This window comes from Lithobates pipiens, unplaced genomic scaffold (genome assembly GCF_037356315.1).
Source record: "Lithobates pipiens isolate NorthernLeopardFrog02 unplaced genomic scaffold, aLitPip1_a1.2 Scaffold_23, whole genome shotgun sequence".
NCBI classification, from domain to species: Eukaryota; Metazoa; Chordata; class Amphibia; order Anura; family Ranidae; genus Lithobates; species Lithobates pipiens.
In genome coordinates, this window is record NW_027507785.1 from 250,928,411 (window position 1) to 250,942,697 (window position 14,287).

The 14,287-nt window shown below is 45.2% G+C and overlaps 1 protein-coding gene across 1 annotated transcript in view; it reads right to left on the minus strand.

Annotated features, from left to right (window-relative positions):
* The window catches only part of LOC143928260 (flavin-containing monooxygenase 5-like), a 94,596-nt gene that overhangs the window by 61,705 nt on the left and 18,604 nt on the right, over nucleotides 1-14,287 (minus strand). Inside the window, exon 3 of the mRNA XM_077453023.1 lies at nucleotides 2,752-2,940. Coding sequence (XP_077309149.1) covers nucleotides 2,752-2,940 — 189 coding nt within the window. The remainder of the gene's footprint in view (nucleotides 1-2,751; nucleotides 2,941-14,287) is intronic.

Sequence of the window (14,287 nt, forward strand, 5' to 3'; positions counted from 1 at the left end):
CTTCTCCTCTCAAGATTGTTGCTGCCACTGGTGCATTGAACTTGAACTTTTAGTGACTATTAATATATTGACATATATTTTTTGGACAATTTATTTTAACCCTTTATTCCCCCCCCCCCCACCTTCTTTTTACTGAAAAAAGAGACTTTACTGTGATTGGTCCTTTGCGCCAGCTCATCCTCCTTTTATTGTTGACTCTTTCCACCCATTGTTTCCCACTTGGCACCTGAGGAGAAATCCAATATCTAGCTATCAACTTACAGCCAATATATAAAAGCCTCAGTATTGTTGTGTGACTATTTGGCATAAGTGTGTCCACTCCAAGGCACCCAGTAAACAAATAATGGGATTGTTTGCTAAAGGAAACTGAAAGACTTGTGAAATATTAGAGATAACATATTGCCAATATCTAAATAACTTTGGACAGCTCCATACCATATGCAACAGGTCACCATAATCTCTGATACATTTTGGGCACAATGGTGAATTTCTTTTCCCCCATTTATGAAGCTGTACCAGTTTTCTATAAGCTCTGTGTAACAGAAACTGGTGGGAGTGTGAAAGCGCCATGTGTGGAGTGTAGCAATGCAGAATATACCCTAGAGATCATCCCTTTCTTATCCCTTTCAAGAAAAACATCTGACATCAAGGGGTGGTCAATGGGGGAGAATAGGGAGATTCTAGCCTCTGACCGTATAGCATGTCTGAGTTGTAAGAATTAAAAAAAACTGGTTCTGAGGGAGGGCAAACTCTGTTTGTAACACTACAAATGATTTAAGTATTGTACCGTTATATAAATGGGAGATATGCAAAATGCCTGCTCTTTCCCAGCCCTGGAAGTCTTGTAATTTAAGGAGTTCTGTGTAATGCAAATTACACCATATAGGGGCATAGGGGCAAAAACCGTGTATATGCAAAGTAGTTCTAATATATGACCATAGAGTTTTCACCAGATTAACTGTTGGAAATCTCACTGACCGCTAGACCTCCCTGATCCTTTTCAAATTGCAGTGTGAACAGACTAATGCGGGCCATTTTATTGCGCCATATGATTTCATGCGTACATAAGTACATATATAACATTTTTGGATCAAGTCAATTTCTTTCCTTTTTTTCTTTTGTTTTATCCTTCCCTGTTGAATATTCTTCTTTTCAGACAGTTTTCCTTTTCTTTGTTTATATTCTTGAATCAGAATAATCTTTTTATAAACTGTATACTTTGCTGCCTAGAAATGTGATTATTGGAATAATAAGAGTGACCTGGCTCCATCTTTTGGTCTTTTTTGGGTACTGTGTGCAAACACTAAGCTCTTTAGGTAATGCCCTTTATGATAATGGATTGTCCTTTTATTTTATGTATTTGTGATTAATTTTTTAACGTATTTAATTCAGTTTATGTAAATACCACACTGGCAGTTGATGAAAATGGTAGTTATTCTTAACTCTTTATTTTGGACTGCAGTTCCAAGGAGCAATCATTTCAATATTTTTTATATTAATTCATTATCATTATTACATTTGTAAATTTACTGTGTTTAATCACCTATCACCAGTACGTTTTTAGTTAAAAAAATATTTATATCTGTAAAACCATTCCCAGTAGTTCTGTACACCTCAGGACCCACTAACGGGCCATGTTTGCAACATAACTGAAATACATCACAGGTGATATCATTTGTTGCTCAGTGATTGCAGTATTCTAGTCTGCATCTCCCCAAGGTAATACTTAAAATCTGGCCTGTTAGTGGGTCCTGAGGACAGGAGTTGAGAACCACTGATCCAAACGGACTACTTCACCTTACATGAACCACCTGAACGTCATATGCTCCCATATTTTTAATAGCTGGGCCATTACCTAACCACATTACATAATTTCTTGTGCCATTTTCTCCTTTCTTTTACAAGAAAGAGCAACCATCCTACCAGGTCAAATGTAATGCAACATACGTGTAATACAAGTGTAAAGAACCAATTGCACATCAGTCTAGGTAGGTGATCACCCCCTTCTGACATCTCTTGGACTGGTGCGTGTTGGGCAGAATGGGTGGTGCCACCAGGTGATGTAACCAGGTGGCCCCATCCCTTGTCTATATAAGAAATGTCAAAGCACAGAGGAGGCAATTGTGCCATTTGTGTTTTTTGGCGAATGGGTAGGGGTACTATATATTCGATACCCATTCACATAGCGGGGGGGGGAGTTGGGATCTGGGGGCCCCATTTTAATGGCAATAAGCCCTCCTGAAGGACCTAGTATGGACTGGGGGGGCGACCTCACAGCATTTCTTTTTTTTTATTTACTGCTACTTTTTTTTATATTGTTCAGCTGTCAGCGGGGAAACCCCTTGACAGCTGATAACTCCTTGGTTGTTGAGTACGCTGTGGCCGGATTTCCGAACCTGCTTCTTAACAACCAGCTTACTGTTATGCACTGTGTAGCGCTCAATGCATTGCAGTGTGTTCGTCGGGGCGAACACCCAGCGAACACCCTGCAAATTTGAGTGTTTGGTGAATAGCTGAACAGGCAAATGTTCGGCCCAAACTTATGCCCGGGTCAAACTGTTCCCTCCACACGAGCTTTGGTTGTACTTCTCCTTTAAGCTTTAACAATAAAACCTAGAAGCAGATTGCTTTCTCTGCAGAACCACGCCACATTTGCACTCTCTAGTTTTAGTAAATCAACCCCTATGTTACAGTAGAGGACTGTACTACTAATGACATGTACTATATAACAATAATCCCTAGCAAGCTTACCTTGAACTGGATATACTGTGTCAGCTGAAAGTGTTCTGCATACATTTTGAAATATATTAATATCTTAGAGTTGTGCATGTAGTTTGGAAAATCATCTGGAATTGGAAAATCACTATAAGACATCATTTCCTTGGAAGTGTTGATAATGACAGTTTTATAAATACTTGCTCTGCCATCCTCTGGGTTTTCCTGTAATGGATTATAGTTTTAAAAAAATGCAATTATTTCCTTGATGTGAAGCCAGTGTATAAACACAACTCAGCAAAATCATAACTTTATAAATAGCAATAAAAAAAAAGAAGAATTAGGTCAATTAGTTATCTAAATAAAAAAAAGAAAAATGTAATATATTGCAGCTTAGAAGTCCTTTGATTTTTTGTCTCCATTTGTTTTATTTTTTAGGCAGTCATCAAACCACCTACTCTGTTGTAATTCTCATCACTGCAGTCTAACATTACCTATTTAGATATCCTGAAACATTCTATGAGTGATAGACAAGCCACAGTATATGGACAGGTAGACCAAATGAGTTGTTTGCTTTTTTTGAAACTTTAAAAGTTATAATAACTTCAATCTAAATTTTACTATTCATTTTCATGAACAAATGCTGAGCTTCTTGGATGTTCAGTTGATCTTGATAGTAGACTTGGTTCCACATGATTTCGAAAATCCTCAGCAGGGGATTCTATTCTACACACTAATAGCTCTCATCCATCACCCCTGGTTATGAGTATTCCATATAGCCAGCACTTGCGATTGAGATGAAATTGCAGCAGAGATGCTGATTTTAAGAGGTCACGCCGTTACAATCTTGCCTACAAGAAAGAGGCTATAGCAACAAATGCCTCAAAAAGGCCTATAACTGAGCAAAGAATCAGGACAGGGTACAACTCATTAGTGGCAAAAAAGTTACTAAATCCGAATGTGGGGAAAGATTAATTTCCCGGGGCTCTGGACAACAAAAACAAGTCATGATCAAAATGCTAAAATATTGGTACTTATTACTTGCTGATCCAACTGTATCAAAATATTTAAAAACTTACCTGGAAATAACCTTCAAGAGATCCAAGTCTTTAACCACTTCAATACTGGGCCATAGTCAAATGACCCCCACAGATGGGATCTCCCATCCTGGGTGGGCATCATATGACATCCTCGGTATTTTGCCGCTCCTGCGGGCCCCGGGGACCCACAGCGTGGCAATCGTGGATGAGGTGTGTCCTCCCGGACACAACCCATCCCCGATCTGTGGGATTTTCATCTCCATCCAATCACAGCTGGTCACATATACTGTGCCTAGGGCACGTGCAGAGCGGCGATCGGGGATGTGGCTTGTCACCCTGACACAGCCCAACCCTGATTGCGGTAAAGAGCCAATGAAATTGGCTCTTTACCACATGACCATCTGTGTCCAATCACAGCCGGTCACAGAATGTAAACAAACCGCGGTAACGAGATGTTACCGGGTTCTCCTCCTCACACACTGATCGTATGTGAGGAGGAGATTGCGGTAACATCTCGTTACCGCCTAGTGTACACACCAACACACACTGATTACCCCCCCCCCCTCAATAAAGAGGATCTGTCATCACCGTTCAAAGTACCTGTCATCACCCATCACAGCCCATCTGAGTACCCGAGTACCTGAGTACCTGTCAGCCCATCTGAGTAGCCGAGTACCTGTCCCAGCCCATCTGAGTACCCGAGTACCTGTCACAGTCCATCTGAGTACTCGAGTACCTGTCACAGCCCATCTGAGTACCCGAGTACCTGTCAGCCCATCTGAGTACCCGAGTACCTGAGTACCTGTCACAGCCAATCTGAGTACCTGTCAGGAAAGGTTCCCTCCGCTGGTAATATCAATCATTTGGCATGCAGTACTGCGATCCACCAGCAGGTGTCTCCTGCTGGAATTATGTCATCTTTGGTTCGCAGTACTGGTGTCCACCAGCGGAGGGATCCTGGCAGTATGGAGCAGGTATTGCCCTCTGCAGTCAGGCGTCACATGACTGACAGCAGCCATTATAAATACCCGGCAAGTTCATATACACTTCGCCTTGGTATTGTCCTTGAGCCCTGACCTGCAGCTTGTTTGATACCTGATACCTGATACCTGATACCTGTTACCTGTTACCTGTTACCTGTTACCTGTTACCTGATACCTGTTACCTGATACCTGATACCTGTTACCTGTTACCTGATCCCCGATCCCTGTTTCCTGTATCCTGCCTCTTGTACCTGTTCCCTCTCTCCTTGTCCCCCTATTCTGCTTACCTCCTATTTATGACCCCGGCCTGGCTTGACTATGATTCTGGTTCTCCCTTTTGTTACATTATACTGGTTTACTTGCTTATCTGCACTGTTTGGTTGTTAGTTTGTTCACTTAGTTTGTATTGGTGGTGTGTTCACATTTATATGCGTTTGCTTAATAAATTTACCTTCACTTATTTGTGTCTGGTTCACTTGTCGCAGTCACACAGTTCTGGTCACATCTGGTTCATGACAGAATACCAAGGCCATTCCTGACCAGAAGTGGCTGCACAGGGGAACCATTTGCTTTAGTTTGGTTGCAAACATGAATGCTGATGAGATCATTTATTTTTCTCTGCTGGCATCTGAGAGTGGTGATTATTGCCGCCAGGTTTTGAAAGAATGGTCTAGTGACCAGTTGTTTGCAGCTATGCGTTTGGCTCACTCCCTGGTCGATCAGGGTTATACATTGTTTGAGGAGGTGCAGCCTTTGATAAAGATCTGTACTGAGCTAGCCCTGCCCCGTATCCCAGATGGCCGTGATGATTTCACTCCTCCTTTTGATATGAATCAGGTTGTATCTTTAGTATGGCTTTTTGAAGATGATCCTTCTGATTTTTGTGAACACTACTCAGCCTGTTCCCCACAGGTGATTGCTGAGTGCATTATATCTGCTCAGTCTTTGGTTAGACAGGGAGGCTTAAAACTTCAGTTTGTACAACCCATACTTTCAGCATGGTCTGACATAGTGCAATCAGCCCCAGCCAAACAATCCACCTCTGCCATCAGGTATGAGCCTACCCAAAAGTATGTTTCCCCACCAGCCATGTCAGCCTCAGTTGCACCCTAGTACACGCTGCTCCCAACCAAATACTCCTATCCAGTCTCTACTCCCTGTACTTATCCTGCATTCAACCCACCTGCTTCCTCTCCGCTGTCTACAAACCCACAAGTTCTTTCCCCAGCTACTGGTACCTCTTCTCTGCCATATCACAATCCTCCTTTCCAGTCTGCTGCACCCCTTATTTACAGTCCTGTAGTCACCTACAGAGCTTCAGTGGCTAAGCCAAAGAAAAAACAAAAGTTTTTCCCAACCAAAATGGTCTTACCATTAACCCAACCTGCCTCCACACCTACCAATCTGTCCCAGCCCGGAGTGCCAGAGCCAGAGCTCCAGCCCGGAGTGCCAGAGCCAGAGCTCCAGCCCGGAGTGCCAGAGCCAGAGCTCCAGCCCGGAGTGCCAGAGCCAGAGTTCCAGCCTGACGCCTTCCAGCCTGATGTCCCGGCCTTCCAGCCTGACGCCTTCCAGCCTGATGTCCCGGCCTTCCAGCCTGACGCTTTCCAGCCTGATGTCCCGGCCTTCCAGCCTGACGCCTTCCAGCCTGATGTCCCGGCCTTCCAGCCAGACGCCTTCCAGCCTGATGTCCCGGCCTTCCAGCCAGACGCCTTCCAGCCTGATGTCCCGGCCTTCCAGCCAGACGCCTTCCAGCCTGATGTCCCGGCCTTCCAGCCTGACGCCTTCCAGCCTGATGTCCCGGCCTTCCAGCCTGACGCCTTCCAGCCTGATGTCCCGGCCTTCCAGCCAGACGCCTTCCAGCCTGATGTCCCGGCCTTCCAGCCAGACGCCTTCCAGCCTGACGCCTTCCAGCCTGATGTCCCGGCCTTCCAGCCAGACGCCTTCCAGCCTGATGTCCCGGCCTTCCAGCCAGACGCCTTCCAGCCTGACGTCTTGCAGTCTGATGTCTCGGCCTTCCAGTCTGGCGTCTTGCAGTCTGATGTCTCGGCCTTCCAGTCTGGCGTCTTGCAGTCTGATGTCTCGGCCTTCCAGTCTGACGTCTTGCAGTCTGATGTCTCGGCCTTCCAGTCTGGCGTCTTGCAGTCTGATGTCTCGGCCTTCCAGTCTGACGTCTTGCAGTCTGATGTCTCGGCCTTCCAGTCTGACGTCTTGCAGTCTGATGTCTCGGCCTTCCAGTCTGACGTCTTGCAGTCTGATGTCTCGGCCTTCCAGTCTGACGTCTTGCAGTCTGATGTCCCGGCCTTCCAGTCTGATGTCTTGCAGTCTGATGTCCCGGCCTTCCAGTCTGATGTCTTGCAGCCTGATGTCCCGGCCTTCCAGTCTGATGTCTTGCAGTCTGATGTCCCGGCCTTTCAGTCTGATGTCTTGCAGTTTGATGTCCCGGCCTTTCAGTCTGATGTCTTGCAGTTTGATGTCCCGGCCTTCCAGTCTGATGCCTTCCAGTCTGATGCCCCGGCCTTCCAGTCTGATGCCTTCCAGTCTGATGCCCCGGCCTTCCAGTCTGATGCCCCGGCCTTCCAGTCTGATGCCCCGGCCTTCCAGTCTGATGTCCCGGCAATTCCAGTCTGATGCCCTCCAGTCTGATGTCCCGGCCTTCCAGTCTGATGCCTTCCAGTCTGATGTCCCGGCCTTACAGTCTGATGCCTTCCAGTCTGATGTTCCGGCCTTCCAGTCTGATGCCTTCCAGTCTGATGTTCCGGCCTTGCAGTCTGATGCCTTCCAGTCTGATGTTCCGGCCTTGCAGTCTGATGTCTTCCAGTCTGATGCCCCGGCCTTCCAGTCCGATGCCTTCCAGTCTGATGCCCCGGCCTTCCAGTCCGATGCCTTCCAGTCCAATGCCTTCCAGTCTGATGCCTTCCAGTCTGATGCCCCGGCCTTCCAGTCTGATGCCCCGGCCTTCCAGTCTGATGCCTTCCAGTCTGATGCCCCGGCCTTCCAGTCTGATGCCTTCCAGTCTGATGCCCCGGCCTTCCAGTCTGATGCCTTCCAGTCTGATGCCCCGGCCTTCCAGTCTGATGCCCTGGCCTTCCAGTCTGATGTCCCGGCCTTCCAGTCTGATTCCTTCCAGTCTGATGTCCCGGCCTTGCAGTCTGATGCCTTCCAGTCTGATGTTCCGGCCTTGCAGTCTGATGCCTTCCAGTCTGATGTTCCGGCCTTGCAGTCTGATGCCTTCCAGTCTGATGTCCCGGCCTTGCAGTCCGATGCCTTCCAGTCTGATGTGCCTGCTGTCCAGCCTGATGTGCCCGCCTTCCAGCCTGACGTGCCGCTGCCCGCCTTCCAGCCTGACGTGCCGCTGCCCGCCTTCCAGCCTGACGTGCCGCTGCCCGCCTTCCAGCCTGACGTGCCGCTGCCCGCCTTCCAGCCTGACGTGCCAGCTTCCCGGCCCGATGTGGTTCTGTCTGCTGCCCTGCTTGAAGTGTCTGTTACCCAACCTAATGTGACTTTGCCCATAGCCCAGCTTGACGCAGTGGACTTTCCCCAGCAACTGCTAGTTGGAGCGTCCGGAGGTCGCTCCTTTGAGGGGGGGTACTGTCAGGAAAGGTTCCCTCCGCTGGTAATATCAATCATTTGGCATGCAGTACTGCGATCCACCAGCAGGTGTCTCCTGCTGGAATTATGTCATCTTTGGTTAGCAGTACTGGTGTCCACCAGCGGAGGGATCCTGGCAGTATGGAGCAGGTATTGCCCTCTGCAGTCAGGCGTCACATGACTGACAGCAGCCATTATAAATACCCGGCAAGTTCATATACACTTCGCCTTGGTATTGTCCTTGAGCCCTGACCTGCAGCTTGTTTGATACCTGATACCTGATACCTGATACCTGATACCTGATACCTGTTACCTGTTACCTGTTACCTGTTACCTGTTACCTGATACCTGATACCTGATACCTGTTACCTGTTACCTGTTACCTGATCCCCGATCCCTGTTTCCTGTATCCTGCCTCTTGTACCTGTTCCCTCTCTCCTTGTCCCCCTATTCTGCTTACCTCCTATTTATGACCCCGGCCTGGCTTGACTACGATTCTGGTTCTCCCTTTTGTTACATTATACTGGTTTACTTGCTTATCTGCACTGTTTGGTTGTTAGTTTGTTCACTTAGTTTGTATTGGTGGTGTGTTCACATTTATATGCGTTTGCTTAATAAATTTACCTTCACTTATTTGTGTCTGGTTCACTTGTCGCAGTCACACAGTTCTGGTCACATCTGGTTCATGACAGTACCTGAGTATCTGTCACAGTCCATCTGAGTACCCGAGTACCTGCGTACCTGTCATAGCCCATCTAAGTACCTGTCACAGTTCATCTGAGTACCCGAGTAACTGTCACCAGCCTGTCAGAGTACCCTAGTACCTGTCACCAGCCCGTTGGAGTAACCGAGTACCTGTCACCAGCCTGTCGGAGTACCCGAGTACCTGTCACAAGCCCGTCGGAGTAACAGAGTACCTGTCACAAGCCCATCGGAGTAACAGAGTACCTTTCACCAGCCCGTCGGAGTAACGGAGTACCTGTCACCAGCCCATCGGAGTACCTGAGTACCTATTTGCAGACCATGCCTCATAGAATACACGTTGAGGGGTTTGCTTTCCAAAATGGGATCATTTTGTGGGTAATTCAAAAGTGTGATATGTGTGCTATGTAGGAACGAAATTAGATTTGTAATTTATGCTCCTAGAATGCCTGAAGGTACTACTTCCATGTTGGACCTCTGTATATGGCCAGGCTGTGTAAAAGTCTCACACATGTGGTATCGCAATACTCAGGAGGAGTAGCAGAATGTGTTTTGGGGTGTAATTTTTGATATAAGCATGCTATGTGTTAGAAATAACTTATGAATGGACAACTTTGTGTAAAAAAAAAAGATTTTCATTTTCTTTCCACATTATCTGAAGAATTGTGTAAAAAAATTAACTGTTCAAAAGACTCATAATGCTTCATAGAATATACTTTGGGGTGTTTGTTTTCCAAAATGGGGTAATTTCGTGGGTAATTCTATTGTCCTGGTGCTCCAGGGACTTCACAAATGTAATAAGTCGTTTTTATTAGAGGTGTCATTTATGCTCATTTATGCTCCTAAAACACCTGACGGCGCTCCCTGCATGTTGGGCCTCTGTATGTGGACATGCTGTGTAAAAGTCACACACATGTGGTATTGCCATACTCAGGATGAGTAGCAGAATGTATTTTGGGGTGTAATTTTTGCTATGTACATGCTTTGAGTTAGAAATATCTTATAAACTGACCACTTTGTGTAAAAAAAAATGTTTTCATTTTCTTTCCACGTTTTCCGAAGACTTGTGGAAAAAAAATGAACTGTTCAAAAGACTCATTATGCCTCATAGAATATATGTTGGGGTGTTTGCTTTCCAAAATGGGGTCATTTTGTGTGTAATTCTACTGTCCTGGTGCTCCAGGGCCTTCACAAATGTAATAGGTCATTAGGAAATTAAAGGTGTCATTTATCCTCCTAGAACCCCTTACGGTGCTCCCTGCATGTTGGACCTCTCTGTGTCAATAGGTGGGGGTGATTTATATCATGATGTGTGATTGTGGTGCATATTATGTGGGCAAAACAAAAAGACCGTTCTTTTACCATATTCGTGACCGTGTCAAATTGGTCTCAAAATCCAGAATGGAGACACCGATTAGTCGGCATTTGGGTCTCTTCCATGCATTCAATTTGTCAAAAATGCTTTGGAATATTTACCAAAGAATGAAAGAGGGGGTGACAATGACAAGCTACTTCTACAGCGGGAAGTCCGGTGGATTCATAATTTATCAGCTCTCAAACCAACTGAATGATGAATTCAGTTTTAAGCCATTCCTGTAAATTAGGCTGTCTATATGGGTCAAACTCCCCTTTTTTGCATTCTCTGGTTTAAACCAATTTAACCACTTAATAACCGCCCTATAGCCGAATGACGGCTTTAGGGCGGTTTCTTAACTGTGGGAGGCCGTCATATGACGTCCTCCCAGAATTCCGCTCTCGCGCGCCCCCTGGGGCGCGCACTCGAGAGCATCCGTGACCTCCGGGTCCACAGGACACGGCGCATCACGGATCACGGTAAACGGCCGCTCGTCGCGGCCGTTTACCACGTGATCGCTCCGTCAAATGACGGAGTGATCACTTGTAAACAAACCGGCGTCATGTTATGACGCCGGTTCCTCCCTCCCCCTCTCTGTACCGATCGGAACAGCGGAGGGGGAGGAGATCGGTGTCAGCAGCGATGTGGGCTGCATCTGCAGTGCCCACATCGCTGCTCACCGAAAATTAACCCCTCAATTCCCTGCAAATACTCTGCCATTACTCTGCATTACTCTGCAATACCCTGCAATACCCTGCATTACTCTGCATTACTCTGCAATACCCTGCATTACCCTGCATTACTCTGCATTACTCTGCATTACTCTGCATTACCCTGCATTACCCTGCATTACTCTGCATTACTCTGCATTACCCTGCAATACTCTGCATTACCCTGCAATACTCTGCAATAGTCTGCATTACACTATAATACTCTGCAATACCCTGCCATTACTCTGCATTACTCTGCATTACTCTGCATTACCCTGCATTACTCTGCAATACCCTGCAATACCCTGCAACACTCTGCAATGCTCTGCAACACTCTGCAATGCTCTGCAACACTCTGCAATGCTCTGCAACACCCACCAATACCCTGCAACACTCTGCAATGCTCTGCAACACCCGCCAATACTGTGCAACACTCTGCAATGCTCTGCAACACCCTCCAATATCCTGCAACGCTCTGCAACACCCGCCAATACCCTGCAACACTCTGCAATGCTCTGCAATGCTCTGCAACACTCTGCAATGCTCTGCAACACCCACCAATACCCTGCAACACTCTGCAATGCTCTGCAACACCCGCCAATACCGTGCAACACTCTGCAATGCTCTGCAACACCCTCCAATATCCTGCAATACTCTGCAACGCCATACTCTGAGATACCCAGCCATACTCTGATATACCCAGCCATACCCAGCCATAGTCGGTGATACCCTGCAATACCCAGCCATAGACACCCCCCCCCCCCTCCCGCCGCCCTCCGGTGCTTCTACCGACTCGCCAATACTATCAAATCCAGAATCTTTTTTTTTTTTTCAGGCTTCCCAGCTTAGAGGTGAGATGCGGGGTCTTATTGACCCCACATCTCACTGTAAAGAGGACCTGTCATGCCATATTCCTATTACAAGGGATGTTTACATTCCTTGTAATAGGAATAAAAGTGATCAAAAAATTTATTTTTGGGGAAAAAAATGTCAAACTAAAATAAATAAAGTAAAATGAACAATAAATTTTTTTTTTTTTAAAGCGCCCCTGTCCCCATGTGCTCGCATGCAGAAGCGAACGCATACGTAAGTCCCACCCACATATGAAAACGGTGTTCAAACCACACATGTGAGGTATCGCTGCGTACGTTGGAGCGAGAGCAATAATTCTAGCTACAGGCATCATTCAGATATCAGCTTTTTCAGCCGGCGATTCCCTACACCATAAGAACAATCATAGCGGCTGTTCCACTGCTTGATCGTTCTTACAGGAGGCGAGAGGGGATAAAATGAACAATAAATTTATTATTTTTTTTAAAGCGCCCCGCAAACGTAAGTCCCGCCCACATATGAAAACGGTGTTCAAACCACACATGTGAGGTATCGCTGCGAACGCTAGAGTGAGAGCAATAATTCTAGCCCTAGACCTCCTCTGTAACTCAAAACACGTAACCAGTAAAAAAATGTAAAGCGTCGCCTATGGGGATTTTTAAGTAGCGACGTTTGGCGCCATTCCACGAGCCTGTGCAATTTTGAAGAGTGACATGTTAGGTATCGATTTACTCTGTGTAACTTCATCTTTCACATTATGCAAAAATTGGGCTATCTTTACTGTGTTTTTTTTTTTTTTTAAGCACAAAACTGTTTTTTTTCCAAAAAAAAGCATTCGAAAAATTGCTGCGCAAATACCGTGCGAGATAAAAAGTTGCAACGACCACCATTGTATTCTCCAGGGTGTTTGCTAAAAAAACATATATAATGTTTTGGGATTCGATGTAATTTTCTAGCAAATAAATGATGATTTTTACATGTAGGAGAGAAATGTCAGAATTGTCCCTGCATGTTGGGCCTCTGTATGTGGCCGCACTGTGTAAAAGTCTCACACATGTGGTATCGCCGTACTCGGGAGTAATAGCAGAATGTGTTTTGGGGTGTAATTTGTGGTATGCATATGCTGTGTGAGAAATAAACTGATAATATGACAATTTTGTGAAAAAAAAAAAAAGTAAAAAAAATCTTGATTTTGCAAAGAATTGTGGGAAAAAATGACAACTTCAAAAAACTCATCATGCCTCTTACTAAATACCTTGGAATGTCTTCTTTCCAAAAAGGGGTCATTTGGGGGGTATTTGTACTTTTCTGGCATGTTAGGGTCTCAAGAATTGAAATAGGCCGTCAGTACTTCAGGTGTGATCAATTTTCAGATATTGGCACCATAGCTTGTGGACTCTATAACTTTCACAAAGACCAAATAATATCCACCAATTTTTACTTATTTTTACCAAAGAAATGTAGTGGTATAAATTTTGGCCAAAATTTATGAAGAAAAAATTACTAATCTGCTAAATTTTATAACAGAAATGAAGAAAAATTCATTTTTTTACAGAATTTTCTGTATTTTTTCTTTTATAGCACAAAAAATAAAAAACCCAGCGGTGATTAAATACCACCAAAAGAAAGCTCCATTTGTGTGAAAAAAAGGACAAAAACTTCATATAGGTCCAGTGTTGCATGACTGAGTAATTGTCATTCAAAATGTGAGAGCACCGAAAGCTGAAAATTGGTCTGGTTATTAAGGGTGTTTAAGTGCCCAGTGGTCAAGTGGTTAATAAACTTAATGAATTAATTATTAAAATAAATACTGTTGTATCCTTTCCTTTTTTTCCCCCACTTTCCACCTTGCTACATATAGTAATTTCTTCAAATGAATTAGTTAATAAATATGTATTAATTGTTTGTGTTTTGTTTATTTTTATCTAGGAAATGCTGTGCTGTTTGTTCATATATCTATATACTGATGAGCTAGTAAGGTATGCCGTGTCTTCAGATGCAGATAAAATAATCTGAGACCATTAATTATCGTAATCATGTTTTAATTTATGACTGGATCAACTAGGTTGGGAGACAAGTAACCATATGGACGCCCCGGGCTCTGACTGCTATGTTTTGCTTGGGCCCATCAGTGCTGTTAGCAAGAGCATGTCTGATTCCTCTATAACAGCCTCATGACTAGGAGTTAGTTATCTGATCTCCATGTCATATGTGGAGAGTCGATTTGCCTGTGACGCTGAGGGCGGACTGGATACCCGTCCGTCTGTCCTCTCTGCCTATCTGGCAATATGGACTTTCCAAAATGGCGAATTGTAACCACGCACGCCAGTGTGTAAGGTCACATCTGCCATTAGAGTTCCGGAC